The sequence below is a fragment of the Nesoenas mayeri genome (genome assembly GCF_963082525.1).
Source record: "Nesoenas mayeri genome assembly, chromosome: 1".
Taxonomy (NCBI): Eukaryota; Metazoa; Chordata; class Aves; order Columbiformes; family Columbidae; genus Nesoenas; species Nesoenas mayeri.
The window spans coordinates 65,547,751-65,571,042 of record NC_137541.1 but is presented as its reverse complement, the minus strand read 5'-3'; the positions used below and the strand labels follow the sequence as shown (position 1 = coordinate 65,571,042).

The following is a 23,292-nucleotide window of genomic DNA, read 5'->3' as shown; positions in this document are numbered from 1 at the left end:
ATACTCACTTGCACAAAAAAAAGGGAATTTTAATATCTTGGTATAATTCAGGAAGGTTTCCCTGTCTGACTTGGTTCTTTTCTGGAGACTAGTATTCTTTCTTTGACCTGTTCCATGCATATTTCAATTAAACAGTTTGTCACGAGATATTTGAAATGGGCTGCGTGTGCATCTAAATGAAAACAGAGATATTTATAGAACAGATATCTTAAGTATGATTTCTTAATTTAGTCTGTTTGAGAAGCAGTGCCATGAAGGCATAACTGCAGTAGCTTCAGCTGCTTTGTCTCACCCTCTAGTGAGACTGATGTAACCTGCACAGTTGCTTCACAAGCTAGTGAGGTTTTTTCCTAGCTCACATTGCAGTCACCATTTACAGATGTAGTGCAGACCTTTTGTAATATATTACTTTTTACACTGTATTTCCTTTGAGCTTTCTTTTTGTAGCACAGAGGTTATTTTTATAAGGATGTAGAGGTACTGATTATTCAACCTTTAATACTCGGATGTCCGGCATCTTAAATCTTCTATGTAATTGACTAGTCCCAGGACTAGTAAAAAGACAAAGGGTTTATACAGATTTGTATCATTCTTGCATATCTACCACTAATATAAAAACCTAAACAGTTCATTGCAAGAAAGGTTAATAAGACTATCCTCAGTTTCAAATGGGCTGATCTATCTTGAGTATAAGCAGAAAACTCCCTTTTCTTTCTCATGCCCTCCCTTTATATAAACTTACCTTTTAAGTTCCCCCGATGGAGTTGTGCTCTGTACTTAATTTTCTTCACGCTTACTTTGACAAAGTGAAGTTTTGCGCTTTCCCCAAAAGTCCAGTCTCTTCTCTGTAAATAAATGCCTGCCTTCTGAGCCGACTTTCAGATGAGAAGGAAAAAAAAAGGCATTTTGACTTAAGAAAAAAAAAGTTCTGTACTAAAATGTTCCACAGAACAGGCACAACATTTTTCTTCTCTGTTCTACAGAGCTTAAAAAAAGGCCTGAGGGAACAAGGTACATAATGAGTAACCTGACCAGGCAGTATCTATCTAGTTTAAAAACCCGTTTTCCCAAACTGGTGGGAACTGAGGCTCACTGGTTAGAGTGAAGGTCATTCTCTTGGCTGGAAACAAGGCTGTTACTAGATGCTGCAGTTTGGTCAGTTGTAGATGAAATTAGTCTGTTTTTTAGTGTCCTAAAAGTTAAGCATCACAATTGTCTAGCCTAGTCAACTACTTAATTTTCACTAGAGGTGCAACACCAAGGCATCCCACCTTTCTTTCTCTTTTTCTTCCTGAGGTGACCTAGGCAACAAGTGCTTAACCTTTAGGCTTATGATTGATTTTACTTGTAGTGCTTAACCAAAGTTGATTAAGGCCTATTTTGCTTTCTGGAAGCAATATGTGATTTTTTTTTTTTTTTTCTTTTTTAAACCTTGAATAACTTGATTTCTTGGCCTGGTTCAGAAAGATAGAGACACACCCTTCCTATCAAGCTTTCAAGTGCAAGAAGCATTGCAGCAGAATCAATGGAAAATTACAGGGAGGGACCCTTTAAACAGCAAGTAGTCTGTTGTAAAAGCAGATGCTAAAAGACCATGAAACTTCAACCAAGCACAGGAAGCAGATTAGTTGTGAGAAGGGGAAAACTCTTGTGATTGTATTCATTAAAAGAGGATACTTCAGGCACTGAAGTATCAGATGGAAAAAAAAAAAAAAGCATGTCAGATGCAATTCATCTGCATCACACTGAAGGGACGAAAGAATATTTAAGCTTCTACCACCTTCCTCTTGTAGCTAGTCAACTCAGTTGCAAGCATTTTGCTGGAACATCTGTGAGAGTGAAGAATCTTCCTGAGTGGAGGTTCAGTCACTGACTCATCAGTTCAGGAATATATAGCCTTAAAAATGAGATATGGGAATTCAAGGTTTTGAAGCATTGGTATCTTAAGAAGGTTTGCATGTTAGATTAGAAGTCCTATTTAAATCATTGTAATTTCTTAAAGAAGGGAAAGCAGAGACCAGCTTGAACACTTGGATAGAATATGCTATATGGGTTGCACAGCAAGAACAGATGATATCTGAAATTGGAAGGAAAAAGGCTCATTCAACTGAATTCCTTTCTAAAAGTAGCTCACTCATGAGTTGATCTTAGAGGCATTTGTACTATTCAGCATGAAAAGCTTCTAGATTACAACTAAAACTGTTTTATCAGTATTGATGTTCCAAGACAAACTTGGTTTGAGGCAAAAGGATACATTTATACTGTTCACTACAGAGTCTGGAATGTGTCTCTTAGCAATTTTTAATTGGACATGATTTTAAAATGATCAGAAATTAAAATGGGGTGGGGCTGGGGCATGAGCTTTAGTTGAATTCCATAAAATCAAGATCTATTGTACTTTTTCAATTCGGAATTTTAAAATCTGCTTCTAATGCATAGTTTCCAAATGTGTTTTTATAAACCTAAATCAGTTCACAGAATACTGAGTGAACAATGTATGTTTAACAATTTTAAAAGTTCATTACCTGTTAAGGATCAGGCCTCTTAAAATGGTAATGCTAATATTTAATATTCTATCCTGTGCTGACATCTAGTTAGCTCTTACATTAACTGGAGTTAATTTAATTTAACAAGAGATAGGCAGGTGGCTTTTCTCAGGAACAGGGAGGTGATAAGTGTTTTTTAAATGCCTGGCTTTCTAGCATGAGGAGAACCATTATTGAATCACTAAGGCATTACTGTGGGGGAGTCTGATAGTTCGATGTTGTCAGTATAGTGCCACTAGTCAAAAATACTGACATTAAGAATGCATGGGCTCTTATTTCTTGTCCTGCCAGCTGTAGAGCTATACTTGCACAGGGGCAGGAATGGGATAAGTCCAGGGAAGTTTTAGTCTTAAGGAAGCTCACAGGGATGTTGAGTAAAAATAAGTTATTTTGAGATTACTGTGTGATTCATAGGCGAGAACTCTACCAAAAATTTTACATAAGCCCATTATAGCTACCTCCAGGTTACTCAGAGCTGTTTCCAGACCAGGCGGTGACCTGGGTGTGTATTATGCCTAGTTCAATGCTTTTGTTTGTTCCTGTATGAGAAGAACAAAATTTATGGAAGTTGAATATGATTTTGCAGGTAGTTTGTTCCCCAAACTAGAGAGAAAAACTGGGCTAAAAAGTATATGTAAGAAACTGCATTACTTACTGTGCATAATGTTTTTACACTAAAGGGGAGAAAAAAAGCTCTTTGCTTCGCTGTCCAGCAAGGGTATTTAAAAGTTTCCTTACACTATGAGCCTGTGACTTTAAGGTAAACTTCTTTCAGAGACGTTTCTACCTTGCCACTCTTTACCACCATCATAAAAATGTCTGCGTAGCAGGGACACTTCTTAGGACCACTATCTGAAATGCTTGAATTTTTTGGTGCACAAATAGAAGTCCTTCACTCCTATTAGAATAAGTCATAAAATAAAAGGGACTATGACTTCTTGGGGCATTGTCTGAATTGTGCACTATTTTTGGTGTTTGCAACGTTATCCTAGGCCTTTTAGTAGGTCTAGTGTGTGTTTTGTGTCCCATGGAAAGACTTAATGTTGGATCATTCTTTCTAATTCAGTTCTAAGCCCACTGAACCTAATCTGTGGTTTTTGTGTTATGGTTGCTGTAATTGAATTTCAAAATGAGTACTAGATGATGTTTTTCTATCAGAATGGTAGCTGATTAAAGCAGAGAAGGCAACTAATATGTTTTTTCAAAAATGCATTTTCCATACTGAAAATAGAAGAAAGACACTTTTAGTATTGTGTGACTGTGGCACTTCTGAATTTATAGAACTGAAATGTGTGTCTAGGCATGTCTGTGGTTTTTTTTTTTGAAAGCCATTTTTAAGCTGAAGTCCCAACAAAGCAAAGGGTCATTCAGCTAGATCAAGATGTTCACCACTGCATATTATTGTTCAGATGATAAAGGCAACATCCTTGCTCCTAAGTGTGAGGTTAAAGAACTGTGTGCAGTAGTTAAACTAATCTTACCTTTACATTCTCGTGCAAGAATAAAAATGGAAGAGTTAGTGCCCAGTCCACTTATCCAATCTGACTTTACTGTGTGTTTCTAAACAAGGCTGTTTTCACTGTTACATGTACTAATATCCTAATTGTTTGCCACTGTACACTGAGGAACTGTGTCCTGCCTTGTAGTTACAAAACTTCCTGTTCTAGAGCTTGAGTCATTTCTTCTATTCATTAGAATTGCTGCAGTTACAATAGATGCTGTGATTAATTAATCTACTTTTAACTAAAACCATCTGCTTAGCTAGTCATAAGGGCTACAGATTCTGAGGACTTTTGAAATAGGTTGATATTTTTATTTACCTGGAGGTGCTGAAGTACAGTGGCCTGTGTGCTGGGCTAGATAATTAGACAATTGGTAGTTGTAACGCATGGTGTATATTCAGCAACAGTATGTAGCATAAGTTGAGTTTCAGTAGTATCACTAATACAGTGGATTTTTACTTTTACACCTTTTGCATGAGAGTGCTGGAAAGGATCACAGCCAGCGATTTCTAGGAAGAGTTATAACTAGTTCTTGTTCAAACTTAACTGTGTGGAAACAGCAACAGAACTGTAGCCTACTATACTGGTCTTGTAAGGCTTTTAACGCTGTAAATTCTCTGGTACTTAAGTGAAAATACAATATTGAGACACTGGCAAAGAAGCTGGTCAAGCAGGCAGTGTCAGTGTCCTGCAGCTCCTGGGCTTGGAGATCAGTTGTAGAATACAGATGTGGAGATGATAGTGAGCAGTGATGGCTAGTCAAACAAGTAATTTGTTTTCTTTTTTTTGCTAAAGATTATCTCATACAAATGATTAGGTGCTTCTTTGAAGCAACCTCACAAGCTTTAGGAATGAGCAGCTAGTATGAGCGTGGCAATCAAAATAGAAATATACCTTGTATGTGTAATAGTCATGTATGTTTGGGATATTTTTTTCTTACTGCTGTGACTGATCTCTCGTTTTTTATTAATGCCTCAAAAATTGTTTGAGAGTAGGTAGTAAATCAAGGAGGAAGAGAGTTTCTAAATTGTGATCAGTCAGGTTGCAGCAGGTAAGCCTGTATCAATACTACACTGCCTTTATTGTCTTTACGATGTGCTTGTGAAATCTGGGCATACATGGTTATCTATTGCAAGTCATGAAGACAGCTGATTTGGAGAAATTTTAGAGTTATGGGACTTAGATTACTTACATACCTGCATTGGAGAGGGTGGAGACAGACTTGTTAAGCTATTTCAGTGACAAAGAACTCTCAAATAGCTGAGGTATGAATTTTGATCCAGATGATGGTAGATTGTGTTCAAAAGGTATTGGGTTGAAAATGTGTAATTGTGATTTTTGATCAGGAAAGAACTAAGCCTGACCTAGTCTAAATAGTGCCCCATGAGCTAACTCTAGCTCATTGGAAGCTTTCATCTGCTACTATTGCTTATATTGCAGTAATACTCTTTACTCTGTTAGCATACTGATCTGGTGCAGAGCTTATTCTGCAAGATTTACTGATTTAATTCTTGGCAGGATTATCAATTGTCCAGAATTAATTGCTATGAAAATACTGAAAACAGAGAAGCTAAATTTTCACTTCTGTTAAATGTGTTGCTTCTCCTCCACCCCCTTCCCCGCAGTTTCAACTTCTCCAGCTTCCTTTTTAATAAGAATAAAATCCATCCTCTGGAGGCAACCCTTATCTGTTTTGAACTGAGTAAATCTTAAGATGAAGTCTTCCTTTTTGCAATTTGGACAGGGATGAGAATTATGCAATAGTTATAGGTGTATCCTGTGTGAAAAAGGAAAGAACTAAATCTCAAAGATTGTCTGTAGAACAGACAGCAGAATTAACATGAAGGATTAGAGATGGAAAAGGTGATGAAATGGTTAAACTTGTAGGCTTTGAGGGCTGGGTGAGTAACTAATAGCAGGTGGTGAATTTAGAAGATCATGGGGCAAAGCAGTTTAACTGCCACGTATATCATTGCCTGGGGGCTTCTTTGGGACTATGGAGAAGGAGTTTGGATCATTGGCTTGTTTTCCACTGGAATCGTACACTCTGTCTAAATTCCAGGAATTAATGGTTTGTGGCAGCCTGGGGCTGGCTCAAACTAGAATGGTAACAACTTACCGAAAAGAAAATGTAGAGACTTTAATTACTTTGTTTGTGTGATTTGACTTTGCAACTGATTCTATTAGCCTCTGGACTGCAACCGTAGAACATTTTGTTTGAGAAGATTAATCAGTTACGGTAGAATTCCTTTCAAGCTCTGCAGTTATAGCACCTTTGAAAAGAGCCACACAAGAATTGTGGTTAGACTGGGACAGGTAGACTCTGTGCTTGTTAAATGCTGAAACATTTAATGTTCTTTGCAGGTCATGTAGTGTACCCCAGAAAAGTTTAGCCTTAATTAGGTGTGCAAAATGTTAGCTTTTTATTCCAGTGAAGTAGATTTGCTTTAACTGCAGAGTGTCTGTTTCGTTTGAGTGCAACTGTAACAAAAAAATTTACAAGCAATGTCAAACATCTAATATGCTTTATTTGTGATACCAGTAAGCACTGTTAAAATGGATATAGTAATCAACAGTTGATTTTTTTTTTTAATAAAATGTCTAGCTAAGCAGTTGGAAGGACACTCAACATAGCAGGATCTTTAATGACCCCTTTTCCCTTGCCATCTCTGAAGTTTCACAGGAGCTAGTGGAGAGAATTTCTAAAATGCCCAGTAATGGGTCAAAAAGTGTTGCTTTTGCAACACTGTCCTGTGGTATAACAAGAACACTGGTATAGGTTGTGGTATACTTGAGGAATTAAGTAAGCTGGTTTGGGGTGAAAAGTGATCTTGATAATGAAAAGATTGAATTTTATCACAGTTTATCATCACTAGTTGGTCAAAATTAATTTGCTTAATTCACACTTTAAAATGGTGTGCATTACCTTTCTTAGCATTGCTCCTTATGTCCTTCTGAAAAAACCCCCAAAAGCCCTGAAGCTGTGGACAACTCATTTTATTAGTAAACAAGTTTTACAGTGGCTGTTTGAAACTAAATACCAGGGGGAAAAAAAAAAGATGTCAGACTTTAGGTTTAGGTTTGGAATTTAGCAAGAGGCATTAGACAATATAACTCTGTGGATTATTTATGCACATGTGATGTAAAATAAACAACAATGTGGCTTTCTAACTTTTTCCAACAGTTTGAAAATCATCTTCAAATCTCTGTTCCCTTAGATTAGGTACCCAGGAAAAGGAAAGCAGGTGATGTTGCCAATGGTAGTAGAATGCAATAGTCAGGAAGGAGGGTGGTGGAGTGAATTATGTTATCCTAGTGCTGACTAGTGTTTTATTAGGGTTAAATTGTAGTCATTTGTATGTATGCTACTGTAGCTCTGTGGAAAGAAGAGAAACAGCAGCTGCCTTTATCCCTCTTTACAAAACTAGTGCCAGCAACCTTGGGTCGGAACAACACGCTGGCTGACCTGTTTCTGTCTGTTTAAAAGCATACTTCTGCAGTGGTGGGAGCGAACAGGGTGATGACCCTATGTGCAACATTAAACTATGGCAGAAAACCTGGGTGGAGAATAATCAGAGCGTCCAGGCAGGGGGCGGAGACATGCAGGAGGTAAAGGATCCCTGTGCTGCCTCTTCTTCCTCCTCCTTACAGCTTAGCTGGGCAGGCAGAAAAGGATACCCTTACCTCTTGCTTGTATTGATTCTTCCTATTCAGTGGTTGAGTGGCAAAAGCAGATATTGAGCTCAAATCTCTGCAGCCTCATGTACTGGACTTGGAAAAGTACAAGAGGTGTCAAACAGAAAACAATGCTCCCTTTTAACTTTGATGTCTGCTTTCCTTCCGCTGTGCGTTAAGTCCACAGCCTAGTGGATTCTCATCGGAAACTAGCACCCAACTAACTCTTTAGTGTGTGCATCTCTTTTTTTTTTTCCTGATGGATTTTACAAAAAGAGAGATCTGTCCCATATTTGTAATTGTTAATTCCCACTGCTGCTGCTGCTCTCACAAGAATTGCGGTAAAGAGGTAGGTAAGAATTGCAGCTCTATAGAATAAGTGTGTGTACGCACAGGAAGGGATTTTGAGGATAAATCGGAATTCTTGATAAATTTGCTGAGCTGTTTTATGTTTGCATAGATTGTCTTTGACTTTTAAGCTTGACTGGACTTTATTCTCTATGATTTAAATGTAGATTAAAATCCTGAACAGCAATGTTGGAACACTTCTTGCTTTTGCTGTTTTCTGTCTGTGGTGTTATTCTAAATCTAACTATTTTTTAAAATATGGGGTTGGTGAGGGTATATAACACTTTGTCTTCATTTTGGTTTGGTATCAAAGCTATATGGCGCTGATTGTATCTTCTCTTAGGAAGTAGATGATATTTTCAGTATCTCTTGCATTAGCACAAGATGCTAAACAGCTGGCCTGGTAATCTGGTGATCTAACTAATGCAGAAACATGTTTCTAGGCAAAAATTGTGGAGAGAAGTTCTGGGTAGCATATACTTCAGTGTTTAAAGTATTTTGAAAATCTAGTGTTTTAAAAATACTAACTTGCCTAACAGTACCTAACTTGCCTTTAATGGATCAAATAACCATATAAATGTGGATGTTGAATTTTGGAACACACTTTTTTCACTGGATTAAAATCTGATAAAATCACAACTTTACCACATCTAAAAGAAATGAAATATGGAATTTCTTCTTATGCTTAACGTGAAGATTGTGAGATAAGTATTTAGTTCTGTATCACTTGGGCTTTGTGCTACCTAGATACGTGCCCAGATTTTAGAGGTGCTCTCAAAATGTAAGTGTTCAGTGGGTTTTATTTTAAGTAGGCATTTATTTCAAAAGAAGCAGTTCTGCCCTTCTTTGCCATTTCATTTTTGCAAGCCTGAAAGCTGGTGCAACAGTGTAGGGAACCAGGCTGGGGAGCTTCATCTCACTGGAAACTGCTGCAGGCTTTTTTTGTCTGGATTTGTTTCCACCATCATCTGGTTCATTATGCAGCTGCATAAATGCATGTGCCGGTAAAAGGAAGGAAATGGCAGAGGTGTGGGAATGGGAGATGGAGAACAGGAGATTGTCGCTTTTGACAGTGCTGCCAGTTCATGCTATTTTTGATAGCTTGAGAAAATGATGATTTTCATATGTATCTGTTATACCTATCTATACTTCCCTCTCCTCCTCTTCCCCCCACCTCGCAAGAGCTCTTCTTCCTATTTCTTTAGCAAACTTGGAAAAAATGCTGGTGGGACTTGGATGTTTAGTTCTCCTTGACTGCCACTGGGGAATAGGACTAAATTTGAGTTATCCTGGGATTCTTCTAAGGAGTTTGGGAACCAGGAGAGGCATATAGGAATGTGACCATCTTGCAGTAAGTGTAGTGAAAACCAGGAAATACTGAATGGCTTAGTGTGTACTTGAGTGCCTTTGGATTCAGAAAGTAATGAACATATGCTTGGCCGCATAGCTTCTGTGCTTTTAAGGACACTCCTCAAGGTTATGTGAATTGCAGGGCCTGACCACCTTTGGTTTCTGTGTGATGGCAGATTAAGGTGTATATACAGCTCTAGGTAGAAAAAGGTTTACTGATTTATCAATTTTTTCATCATTCATAGTATCCTCTGTCTTGTTATATAGTGTTTGGAGGAGGAAAAAAAAGTTTTTAAAAGCTGATGGTACTTAAGTGTCCCAAACTTGAGCATAAGGGGTGCTTGTAGATTAGGTAATTTAGATGCGCTGTAGATTAGGCTTAGGTAACCCTTCTCAAAGAAGTGCAACAAACTGAGAAATAGGTGGCTGCTTGAACAGACAATCCTCCGTTGTTTTCAGGCCTCAGTGTGAGATTCTCTTAGATTTTCTGAGGAGCAGTTAGGAGCAGGGAAGCTATGCTGGAGGGAACTGGGAGGAGATTCTCCTTCTAACTGAGCTCTTGGTTTGGAATTCACAGAATGGGATATTGTAAGGTGGTCCTCATGGAAGGGCCTGAAGATTTTGGACGGGTATTTAATTTCTTTTAGGACAGAGAAAGTCAGAGTAGCAGACTGAATCACTGATTTTTAAGATTTGTTCTTAGCTTTACTTTTTCAGGCTTCTTGCAAGAGCAGAGCACGTGGTAAAATAATTAACAAGAAAACTCATGTTCTGGCTTTGTTACGTTAATATTTGCTGTACCGGTTGTCTTACTCATCTTGGGCTTTAGTTTTTCTGAAATTATTGTTACAGATCTGACATCTTCATTCTGCTGTTACAGTGTAAGTGAACATACACACAGGCTGCTGTTCTATGGGGCTTGAGCTATTTTAGGAAACTTAGACGTGTTAAATAAACCAACTTTGGCACATTTAGGTAAAAATATGTACGATAAGCAGTTACACAATTATTGCATAGGTTATGTATGTGTACACAGGAGGGCGTTTAATTATGTATAGAAACATCTCTCTCTACATATATGAACCTAAACTCCTGGGACTATTTTAAGCTTGGTCATAATTAAAGGTGGGGGTGTCTGACTAGTCTGCTATATGAGCAGAGACGCATGCAAACAGGTACTTGATGCCAGTAGTAAACACTAAAACTAGTTTTATAAATCCTTATATAGTGCAGGGCTCTGCAGTGTCCTGCAAGGAAGCGGGAGATCTATAGTATGACCTGGTTACAGTATTAAGCTTACTCATCCAAAAGTTGTTCTGGTGTCTTACCAGCTGAGGCATTGATCTCCAAAAGTCTAAATGTTCAGTGAAGCTTTTAAAAGGATTAGGTTAACGTTCACTGACAGGCTGTGTTTCAGAGCTTACTGTAGTCATAACAGACTCTTCTGTGAATTTCAATTGCCAGAATTTCATAAGAGCAAATTTTAGAGCAAAGAAGTAGATAAAACCTTCCTGTTAAAACAGCATTTTGGTTATCAAGTGAAAAACTGTGTCTTTCTATAGCTTTGAGGTTTTTCTTATCCTTTTAAAAATTCCAGTTACAACACCTTAGTAAAATGTAATGATAAATAACATTGTTGTCCACTGGAAGACAGGACTCTTGTACCTCTCCCAGTCTTACGTTTGCATCTTTTAAAGTTGATGTTGGCAGTGCCCTCTTCTGGAAGAGCGTGGTAGAGAATATTTTAGGTAGTGAACAGATGAAGTCAGTATGCTGTGATGCCTGGCCAAGTAGGGGAAAAAAACTATTTAAATGTAGATGGAATTTATTATTGTATTAAGTCGCCATGTTCAGTTAGATGAAGGTCCGTAGTTGTAAAGGTTCTGGTTCAGAGGCTTGAGACAAGTATATGATTTAAGGATTGTTTGACTTGAAAATGTGGGCTCTTCAGATGACAGAATTTAAACAGGATGTCTTCATCCTCTCTCATTCTGCTGTCTTAAATACAGAGTTTGAAGCTAAAGGCTGAATCAAATAAAATCAAGTGCCGAATTTTGCTGTTGTGGACAATTGCCCCTGAATTGGAGCTGCTGGCTATGATTAAGTGATGAAATTTGGCTCTCTGCGTGCAGTGTTTTGCAGAATTCCCAGATGGATATATCTCGTGGCCTGTTTGCTTTACTGATATGAGTAGCTGATCATACTTAGATTTTATTTTGCTTTCCCCCAATGGCTTTCTCATGTATTGGAGAAAGGATTGCTGTGTGTCATTGGAGGACTGTAAAGACCTATATCACTAAGCTAATTTTCCTGAACTCAACAGCAGTAATGCAGGAGTGTGGTTTGAGCATAGTAGGTCTTCTCGGGAGAGCTAAGATACAGGAAAGCTTTTTTAAAAAAAAAAAAATAAATTAAACACTATACAAGTTATTTAATGATCCAGTCAGATGTTCTGGGCTAAAGTTTTTCCTATAAAATCAATCTATGCCAAAATTACTTTGTATAATGGCATGTCGGAAGCATTCTGGGAAGCAGCAGATTCCTTTGAAGACTGTGAAGTTAATCATGTGGGTTCATGCATTAGTATTACATAGGAAACATTTAATTCTCAGTCCTGTCTGTGCATTCACCTCTAACCAATGTAACTTCCATGGAAATTAAATGGTTCTCCTATAATTACTGAGAACCTGCCTGCCAAAGCCTTCTGTTGTGGAAGTGCAGCTGAGAAACAGGAAGGAAGAAACATTTTTGCAAAATTCACTAACGAACAGATGAACAGTAAGATTTGGGTCAGATTTTTCTATAATTTGCACTAGTAAGGAATTGAGGCCAGTTATCTGTTGAATAAAAATAGTTTGTCTGTAAACACAATCAAAACTTAAATCAAATGAGCCTTCCAGTTTCTCTGTTACTTGTATGTTCCAGGGTGTCAAGCCAGCCAGCTTTGATAAAGTAGCAATCCCTGAAGTGAAGGAGATTATAGAGGGATGCATTCGGCAAAACAAAGGCGAAAGGTAAGTGCTTTCTTTTCAGGTAGAGATATTACTTGCTGTCTGAGTCTTTTGCCTGTGATGATACCAGATCCAGTTACTTCCTGGGATGTTCTGTCTTCTGCTGAAAGTTGGGAAGTCAGTGTTACTTCTGCAGCCTCTATTCCTTGATAGATTCTTATTCAACGATTGTTTTAGGGAGTTAACAGTTTCAGCAAAAGTACACATGCAGTAGTAACCATCCATGTCAGTTTATTCAGAAAATGTACCACTTTTATTAAAACTTTGACTGAGTCGGCAAAATAGTGAAGAACAATTCTGGCTTCCCAGGTATTTGGACTGTTTGGTTGGTTTTAGCTTCCCACTATTCTGTTCAGAGTTAGTTCTGTCAGTCCTTTTTGATTAACTCTTGAAGTTTAGTGTCTGATGGCATTGCTGTGTATTTTTAGTTTTTGTTCTTTTTCTTAGTTTTAAACAATTCTGATTTTTTTCCCATTTTATGTTAATTTTGTGGCTGTACATCACTTATTTCTTGCCATTTAGTTTAAGTGGTTAACTTTTAGATTACTACTGTTAATGCTGTGCATATATGAACATAGATCTTTTTTTGTACCTTCAGGACAAAGCTTCTGATTGTGCCAAACAGAATGCAAGTTGAAGTGGTTCAAAAGAGTATAAAAGATGAATGGAATTGTGGTGCTTATCTAGTGCTGAATTTACTAGATGAAGCTTTTGATAAGATCTTGAAATAGAATGAAATACATATTTGGATTATCGTACTGATTTGGAGACTAAGGGTTTTGTGTTGTGTTTGGTAAAACCATTCTTCAAGGTTTCTTATTATTTTAGTCAATAATATATCCTGTTCAGCTGGCTTAAATCTGTTGGCATATCTTCTAACCATTACGTGATTTATTTTATTTTAATTTTTTTTAATATATCTTTACTGTTGTTGCATTTTGGTTTTTCATTGTGCTTTTAAAGAGAAATTTGAATGATGGGCTGTCAAATACATGAGGGAAGTGTGAAATGTAGAAGGGGGGATAACCAGGCAAAAATGTTTCTTAGTAATTTATGAAAACATAATAACTGTGTGTGCTTTCTACATACTTTCCCAATATGCTAGATATGCTATTAAGGACCTTTTGAATCATGCCTTCTTCCAAGAAGAGACCGGAGTACGTGTAGAACTGGCAGAGGAAGATGATGGAGAAAAAATTGCCATTAAACTCTGGCTGCGAATTGAAGACATAAAAAAACTCAAGGGCAAATACAAAGATAATGAGGCAATAGAATTTTCCTTTGACCTGGAGAGAGATGTCCCAGAGGATGTAGCACAGGAAATGGTAAGTGTTGGTGGTCTTACAAAGCATCGGAATTACTGGCATTCTCTGGCAGCAAAATGTAGTCTGTGAGTCTCTGCATTTGCTGTTACCATCTGGAAATAAACCCGCTTCAGAAGTCTGTGAATGAGAAGTTAGTGCCAGAGAACGGTAGCTTATATTGTAGCTCTGCAACAGTGGCTGTCTGTGACAGTCTGAATTCTGTGAATGTATCCTCCTTCAGGTGGAATCTGGCTATGTCTGTGAAGGGGATCACAAGACGATGGCAAAAGCTATCAAGGACAGGGTATCTTTGATTAAGCGAAAGCGAGAGCAGCGTCAGTTGGTGCGAGAAGAACAGGAGAAGAAGCTTCAGGAAGAAGGTAGTCAGAAGCAGCAGCTGGAGCAACAGCAACCATCAAGTGCTTCCCATGCAGGGTCAAAGCATGCCCTATCTGTCACTGGTACTACTCCTGTCCCCACTACTTCAGCATCGGTTTCTACACAAGTGGAGCCTGAAGAACCAGAGGCTGATCAACACCAACAACTCCAGTTCCAGCAACCCAGTATATCTGTTCTTTGTAAGTGTGTCAGTTGGTTTATTTAGGAACTTTTGCACTTACACAGTTCCTCCCTTTAGAATCTTAAACTTCTGGTGGGTATAGCAGTAAATTTCTTTAAGATGTTGCTGTCTGCCATTGCTGTCTGCCGAAGAACATGAGACCACTAGAAAGCACAGCAAAATAAGATGCTTTCTTGTGCCTTAGTTGAGCCAAATCTTGGCACAATTCACAGTCCAGTGTCTTAGCACAAAATCATTTTCCTTTGTTACAAATTAATTCACTAAGTTAACTGGGGTGCCTGAAGCGTGAACACAAGTTTTAGTTTTTGCTGCCCTCCCATAGGGACAGTATGTTCCAGCCCTGTGGAAGGCTGTATACTCTTGCACCAGTGCAGTTAGAGCTATTGGAAACACTGACATAAATCCTTGTAAATTTACATGTAAGGTGGGAATGAGATTAATGTGCAAGCCTTTCAGCTCATAATTTGCTTTCTGAAAAAAGGTTTCATTTTCTGTTTTACATACTGTGCATGAAAAAATGAATTAAAACTCTTACCTTTTCCTCTTTTGCCATTCCAACATATGTATCAGTATTTGAATAATGATGGTAGATGAGAACTTGTGTATTAGAATGGTGAAGTTAGAAAGCAAATTACTATCTGCTTTTTTAGTAACAGGATTTTAAAATTCTCTACTATGCCTACATCAGGTTCATCTCCCAGCCAGCACAATAGACCGGTATTATATGTCTGTGTAAAATTAAATAAATAAAAATAAGTATTTAAAAATCCTGGAAGATCACTCATAACAATGTGGAATTTAAGTTTCTGTTTCTAGTCTAGCCTTTCATAAGAAGCACAGTTAAGTTTCTTGCCAAAGAACTCCTGGAATTGCTGATTTTTTTCAGAGTTTGGGGGAAGGCATATTGATAAGGAATTACTGTATTGAGGAAGAAAAAGACATTTTTAATGAGCTTAAATATTACGAGAGGTAAAATGCTGACAAGGTCCATGTGACATGGCACAAACATCAGTCTAATATTGATTATAACTAGATCTTTAAAGTTGTGAATCCTGACTGCAGTTCTTGAAATGCAGATTTTTATCTTTAACTTCTGCAGCTGATGGGACCGTTGACAGTGGCCAAGGGTCATCTGTTTATACGGAATCATGCGTGAGCAGTCAACAGACTGTGTCATATGGTTCCCAGCACGACCAGTCAATCTCAACAGCTGCCGTCCAGGGATATCCAGCTTCGGTTGGCCAAGTGCAGTCACAGCAGCATGGAGGATATCAGCCACCTGCAGCGGTAAGCCAGAACTTACAGTATTGCAAACGCATGGAATTAAAATTTTATTTTGTATTTCTCTTGAAGGGATGAGAGGAAAGTCTGGCAGGCACTTTTCCATGTATGTGTTGTTTTGCATGTGGTACAAATTCTGCATGGGAATAGTTAAGGGGCTATTTTTGCAGGGTGACTGAGTCTAGGGAGGTGGGGGAAATGCAAGGGCACATTTGCCTTTAAAGCTTTTATTTGGGTGCAGTTGAGCAGAATGATGGGCTAGGTTTTTTTATGGATGAAAGTAACATCATCAGAACAAGACTATCTCATAAAAGTAAGCATTTAATCTCACATGGGAAGGTGATCTGTGCATGCGTATATGAAGTTACCAGAAATCAGGCTGTTGGTTTGATTTGAAGAAGGGATTGGAATAGTTTGAGCTACTGTATAAGTATGAAATTGCTATATATGTTCTGTGAGGCTTTGATTACAGATTCTTCAGGTAAGATTTTTTTAACTGTTATAGAATGCTGCATGTGAGAACTCCAGACTGAAAAAAACCCACACCCTTGTTCCCAATTTTGTTTGTAGCTTTTATTGATTTGTTCATCAGTTGCCATGTGTGTTCCTTTTTCCCTGGAAAGTCTGCACTGGGCACAAATACTTTTCCTACTATGTTCATTTGTGTTGCCCTTTTATTTTGTTTGTTGTTTTTTTTTTTTTTCCTTAGTATGTTTCTAGATCTGAGTATAAGAGTATGCAGAAATCTATTCTAACTATGGAGTGGAACTTCTGCTAGTGCTGTATTGTCTTCAGTGGTTCCATTGTCACTTGTTCTTTACACAAATAAAAATCTAAGCCTGAAGCAGAGACATTATGTTATAATGTAGTAATACCATCAGGGAGAAGATGTGACACTTAAGACTGAGGGTGCTAACTTTTTTCCACTTGGGGTTGTAGGCTTCATTACAGAATCATCGGTGTTAGTAGCTTTTTGGAAAACATGCTGGTTTCACTCACAAGCAAAGCATCTCCATCTTTTTTTTCAAAGGCATTTAACCTGAAGTGTGTGATACTGCTAGTCCTTGATCAAATGAGTTTTTAATCCCTGTTAAATAAGCTCCGGCTCTGGGTAAGCCATATTTTGACGTGTGGGCATATATTGGAGCACAGAAACCACTTGACAGTCTTGCGATGGCTAGCTCCCAAGTTGAAAGACCACAGTCTTTTGAGAGTGCATGGGAGAACAAGCAGATGGCAGAGGTACAGTCAAGCTGCTCAGTTCACTGCTAAAATGTGCTCATGCGCTGTGATGATGACAATGGTACCAGGATGTTGGCAGAACAGAGTAGAACACTACAGGAACTACTGACAGTTTGTTGAGAAGACAGGATGACAAGTCAAAATGATACTGGCAACTGGCAAAATGACCTTAAAAAGAGAAAGAGTGCAGTTCAATCAGGACAAGAACAAGGTTCATGCTTAAACAGGAATAATCAGCTACACAAGTACAGGATGAGCAACAACTGATTAGGCAGCAATTCTGACCCAAAAAAGTCAGACCGTGAGCTGGATGTGGTCAAAAACATCATGCTGTTGTGAAAAAGGCAAACATGTTACATGAAGTAGTTCTGCTCTTGGCCATTTGTAAGTCTGTTCTGGATACCCTGCTTGAGTGAATTTGAGGGTGAATTGGGAGAGAATTCAGAGAAGAGTGACAAAAAAATCCCACTGGAAATACAGAAAACGTGGTTTATGTGGGAAGATGGAAATAGTTAAGCTGAGCTTATGAAAGATGAGCTTCAGGAGAGAGAAAGCTGTAAAGGCTGCTGTAAAATAGGAGGCCAATCAGGTCACAACATTGTTGTCAGGTAGAGTAAGAAATAATAAGCCTAAATTGCAGCATGGAATTATTATTTGGGAAGGGTTTTTTTCTAACCAACAAGGACAGTTAAGTATTGCAGTCTCCATCAGTGGAGATGTTTCTGAACAGTTTGGATAAATTAGAGTCAGGAGTGACATGTATAACTAGTCCTGCCTTGGAACAGGTGAAAATTATGCGTAAAGTATCTCTTTAACCCTTTGAGTTCCATTATGCCTTTCTCCCTAATATTTGAGCAGTCTAGCAAGATTGCTCACATCAGAAATTGGATCTCTAGTCGATATCTTGAGGATTTTTTCCCTGAAGGTCTGTATTTGATTTCAGTTACGTTAAGAAATTGTGGATTATATCCATAAGAGGCATATACCATTAGAGAAGGAAAACTTGCAGTTGGAGACTGCCTCTTTAAAACATTATCTTTCCATTCAGCTAAAAACAAACAAACAAACCAAACCAAACAACACACACAAAAAAAACAAACAACCAAAACCCAACCAAACCAAACAAACAAAACACAAACCAAAAGTAAACCAGTGAAACACAACAAAAACCCCCAAACCTAATTCTGATTCTTCATATTTGGTTGGATTGTTGGATTTTGACCCATGGCCTTCTGGGTTGTGGCAAGATTACAAAATCCAAATGCTTTTGTTGTCCCGGTGTTTGCAAAATGCTCATCGAAGACTAATTTTTCTGAATTTGCCACACATTAAACCAAATTCTTTTCCACAACTCCTGTTGTAGAATGTGTAATGGTTAAATATTTATGGTAATGTTTTAGTTAATAAAGAGCCGGTTGCATACAGTTAGTCCACTTCAGGCAATGAGGTGCCCAAGCAGAGGGATTTGTGAGGTGTTCTCTGAAAACACACATCCACTCACTAAACCAAGGGTGAATATTTGAAAGCTCATCAGTTTCTGTTTGGGTTTTCTTATCAGACTACCAGGTGCTGTCAGTACATACCCTACAGGCCACATCCGTGGTCCCAGAGAAAATATTTTCTCCTTTCTGTTCTGCATTCCACATGCTTCTTGTAAGGCTGCTAGGGAATGTCCCACACTACTCAGTGACCTAAGCAAACTTGGGTCCTCAGAGGTGCACATAGCCTGTTCCCAGTGTGTGTTGGCATTCATTCAGCATTTCTCGTATCTTCTTGCACACATAGTAGTCAGTATTGGGCCTCTCATTGTGTGTCTGCATTTCTTCTCTACCTCATTATAGTTTTTGCTGGTTTTGTTTTTCATTTTGTTTTGAAGTGTTCAATTCTTAACTTTTGTTTTCCTCCTTTAGCCTCAACGTGATCGTAGCATGTCAGTTTGTGTCCCCCACCTTCCTGCTCTTCCCTCTATGTCCTGCATCCCTCTCAGTGCTCCTTGCACCCCACCACCAGCGCTGTCTGCACCTCTTTCTCCTTTCTACCTTCGGACTGTCCCTGAAGAAACCTTTGCAGAAAAGCTTTCTAAAGCCCTGGAAAGTGTCCTGCCCATGCACTCAGCCTCTCCACGCAAGCATCGACGCTCCAGCCTGCCCTCCCTCTGTGTCAGTCCTGTATGTGTTACCATTTGCCTCCTGGCACAGTAAGATAAGTTATCATTAAATACATCCTGGGCTTTGGGCATTTTTAAAATGAGAAAATGAAGAGCTGATTCCTCATTCCTTATACTATGCTGCCGGAACGTTGATCTTTTTTGGGAAGCAGTACATTAAACACTATCAAACAGTTGCGAACTGTTTGTTTCTTGTATCTGAGAATAGTAGAAAAGTGAATTAGCCAGTTGTACCACAGAACATAAAAGGAAGACTAGTTCTTATGCCCTTAAATCAGAAGACCAGCTTCTTACTTTCCAAATTCTAAGCAAACATTGAATGTTCATTAAACCATGCATAAAACAACCAGCTCTTAAAGCTTGGTTGCTGTGGCTTATTATTCTAAAAGCTTTGGCTAGCTGTGGCAGTAATAATAGAAATTCATAGCATTAATATGAATACTTTTGAGAATTTTTCTCTAAGTTGTTATCAGAAATGCCACTTCAACTGCTGTTTGATGGGGAAAAAGCTATTGTTTCATGTTTTTCAGAAGATTAGATGCAAGGTAGCTTTCTGGACAGGAGGTAGTCTGTTCTCAGTTTTGAGCTTTGATTTGCATTAAATAAATTTTGAGAAATACTTCCCTGTAAGTGAAGTACGTGGAACTAGTTTTCAGAATAGGAAGAGTTCTTCATCCTGTATGACCTTCTTGTTAGTGTTGGTCAATATGGAAATTTGCTGCTGCTTTTCCAGAAAAAAAGAGTCCGTGGAGAAACAGAACAATGTGGAATTGACAACTTTTCAAAGTCATAACTGTCATCTGCCATCTGTCTTAAAGACAGTATATTTGTTACTGACTCTGGCAGGTTTTTTCTTTTCCCTCTGGGTTTGGTAATATGTTGTTTCTCAACATACTGTAGGCAAGAGATTAAAAAATGCAGAGTTACAAAGTTGCTTGGTATGCTTACATAGAAGTCTCTTTAGTGAAAAGCTCCCTACAAATCTTAAATAAGATGAGCCTCATATGCAGTAGTACATCAGATGGAGTGTAATTACCTGTGGACTCCACTGTTAATAAACCTGTGAATGTTTTATTGTCCAGGCAAGAATTAGATTTGTTTCAGTGAGTGGTAATATCTTAAGTGATGAGTTATGATTAAAACTGATCAAAGGGATCCAAACAGATGATCAAATTGGGCAGAATCAAAAGACTTTGCAGTTAATGTAATATATTTTTTCCATCCATGGGCTGGAATGGTTCAGTTTTGTCTTGTACAACATATCTCTGTAGCTCCCTGGATTGCATACAGACCACACTCCTGACAGGACACTAGCCCTGGGTTTTTTGTATTGAATAATATTAAGATTTAATGCCATTTTAGCTTTTAAATGCGAACTAGAAGCTTTACATTGTTGCTGCTATCAAGTTCTGAATTTTCATATTCCTCGTATGGCAGTAACTGCAGGGGTTTGATTGGCTGATCACAATGGATAACCTGTGACTATAAATCTCATTACACTGTCAGGAGCAAAACTGGTTTATATTTGTGAACTACTGGAACTGGACTGGAAAAGCAGCTCTAACACGAGCAAATGTTTCCATTTGTAGCTCTGCCCGCCATGGATGTATTTAATGGATATTTACAACTCACCTAAATTTCCTAACTATTGTGTGTTTTTTACCATGAATTGAGTAGTCATTCTATAAAGTTACTTCACAGAACTGCCTAGTGAACTGTGCATGTTGATGTGCTTTCACTTTTAATGTATGAATTACTTGTCTTGTTCATGTCGATACAGCCTCAGCATCCGCGTGGGGGAACACCAACGTTCCCAGATTCACAGATATTTTTCCCAACTGTTCATGAACGGCCGGTGTCTTTCTCACCACCACCTGCCTGCCCGCCGAAGGTGGCAGTCGCTCAGCGGCGCAAGAGCACTTCATTTTTGGAAGCCCAAACTTGCCACTTCCAGCCATTGCTGAAGACTGGCCAGAATTTAGTTCCACCTGGTGGTAGTCCCACCAATTGGACACCAGAGGCCTTCGTTATGCTGGGCACAGCAGCTCAGAGAGTCGCTGGAGAGCCTCTGCATGTGCAAGTTAATCCTGTGTTTGAGCCAGCTCCTGTCCACAGTGACTATAGATCTGGACCAACACCTCCAGAGGATGCTCACTACAGAATGCATCCAGAAGCTGTATATTTGGTGGGCATGCACTATCCATCACAGGTATCGGAGCAGTATGATCAAGTAGCTTATAACTCTCATGCAACTGAACATTTGAAGCAGGTCTCTGAGTCAAACCATGGGCAAGGTGGTCCTCCACAAAGCTCTGTGTTCGACTTTCAATCGGGGCAAACATATCTGGCAAGACATATTCAGAACCTGAGGCTGGATTCTGGCATGGGTCCCCTTTCTCCATTAGCCAGTGTTTCAGCTCCTTTGAGTGCAGATCCTGCTCAGATGACGTTCCACCAGGTATTTGTTCCGCACTCTGCCCCAGCTGTGCTCTCTCACAGTGGTGATGGCAGAGCAAGCTGTGTCTTTGAGTTCCATGTCCACACACCGACTTCTGCTCCAGCAGAAGGGGCAGTTTTACCCCAGCGGGTCTACAGAAGTCGCCGGGGCTCTATGGAGACCAGTCAAGAGGAATCCACTCAAGGCGTAGGGTCGCACGGTCGGCTTCAGCCTGTGACAGAGGAGCAGTGTCACTATCTTGGTCCCGAGTTAGCAGGTCCCAGAAGGGGCTCTGCCAGGCGGAGCTGGCCGGAAGGAAGCCCAGAATACTCCAGTGATTCCTCACAGCTGACTTCCTCTGACACTGGCGATTTCCAGTCTCCTCCCCCTACAGGGGGGTCATCTTCTGCTTTTGGTTCAGACTTCTCATTGCCCATTGTTCAGCTGCCTCAGAAGGTGTTGCAAGAGTCGCAGCTCTTCATCTGCTTCCCCCAGGGAGCCTCGACTCAGCAGGCCTTGTCCACCTCGCTTCCATCAGGACCACCTGCACTCTATCCTCAGGTTACAGGAGCAAACCCTTCCAGAATTTCTCTGCTTTTTATGAGTCATACCTTGCAAAGGGGACCCTTGTTCTTACACTTGCTACATGTGGTTCTAAGTATTAGCATTCGTGGGGATGTCTTTCCACCGAGTCAGTAGTACATTAGGATCTCTTTAACTTAACAGGTTGCAATGAAATAATGAGACATCAGCAACCACTTGGTCTGTGTTCAGCTTCAGCTGAAATCCCGGCCAGGCTTTTGTGTTAAGGGTAACAAATGGTCAGTATTCCTCCTGGGAGCAGTTTGTTTTTTGGCAAGAAATAGCTGGAGTACCCAACTAGCTTTTAAGCAGTGGGTTTAATGACATATATCTTCTCCAGTTTGAACCAGCAGCGATAGTAAAACTTGCTTTGTATTTTTGTTCCTGCTCCTTAGCCATTTAATGAGAATGTGTTATTTGAAGTTGAACTTCTGTATGAATAATGTTTCATCAGATAACAACAAAGTTAATTTGATGACTGTCCAAAACACAAGAGTTTTTTCTGGCCTTGGTGCAAGAAAGTGGGAAGAGAGGAATTGAAGGAGCTGTATTATGTCCTTGTACTTAGTTTTGGAAATCTATTTGCAGGATCGTTAGAGAACTAAAGCTGAGTAGTAAATTAGTGGCACAAACAACTGTTACTATTAATAATAGGTATTGTTCCTCATAAGCCTAGAACATGGTGTCCTTTGAAAAAACAAAATTTGAGGCCTAAAGCTTACTTTGGAGGTACATGTTTTATCAGCATATGTGGTATTCGAACTTGCAATAGTCAGTAACGCGTTTGTACACTGCGACTGTGAGGTGTATGTGTGTATAGATTGTGTCTGCACTTTTAGTTTGAAACTTTTCATAAGAATTTTGTTTGTGAAAAGAGAGGATTTACTTTAAGTAGACTTTTCTCCTTACTCTTTCTGTTCTTGGAATTAGGGGTTCTCTGACATTTTAGTTATTGGAGTATTAGCAACTTTTGGATTTGTGTGAAGGAACTGAAGGAGAATATTTTTTTGCTTTTTGTGGTAAGATCAAGAACTCAGTATTTAAGTATTTCTGTATAGGATACAAAGGTGTTTTATTGAACCTGAAACAGCTTTAATCACTAGTCTAATAGACAGTAATTTCTATGCTGTAGGAGAACTTGTGGAGTGAAGCTGTTACTCAAGAAGTATGAAAACTACTTGGGGATTGTTTCTCCATAAACCACCTGTGTTAAGCTTCAGGAGGTGACTTCTGATGGATGTAAATTACATCTGGAAAACACAATAAG

The 23,292-nt window shown here is 39.0% G+C and overlaps 1 protein-coding gene across 6 annotated transcripts in view; it reads left to right on the top strand.

Annotated features, from left to right (window-relative positions):
* The window catches only part of WNK1 (WNK lysine deficient protein kinase 1), a 106,541-nt gene that overhangs the window by 46,969 nt on the left and 36,280 nt on the right, over positions 1-23,292 (top strand). For 5 of the 6 annotated variants that reach the window (XR_013923068.1, XM_080356611.1, XM_080356610.1 and 2 more), the window contains exons 5-8: positions 12,347-12,435; positions 13,538-13,757; positions 13,978-14,314; positions 15,416-15,603. Coding sequence is in view for 5 of the 6 variants with exons in the window: in XM_080356611.1 (XP_080212737.1) it covers positions 12,347-12,435; positions 13,538-13,757; positions 13,978-14,314; positions 15,416-15,603 (834 nt within the window). In the remaining variant the exon portion in view is untranslated. Of the gene's footprint in view, positions 1-12,346; positions 12,436-13,537; positions 13,758-13,977; positions 14,315-15,415; positions 15,604-18,749; positions 19,008-20,786; positions 21,216-23,292 lie in introns of all 6 variants that reach the window. The other variant, XM_080356612.1, reaches the window with a different exon arrangement.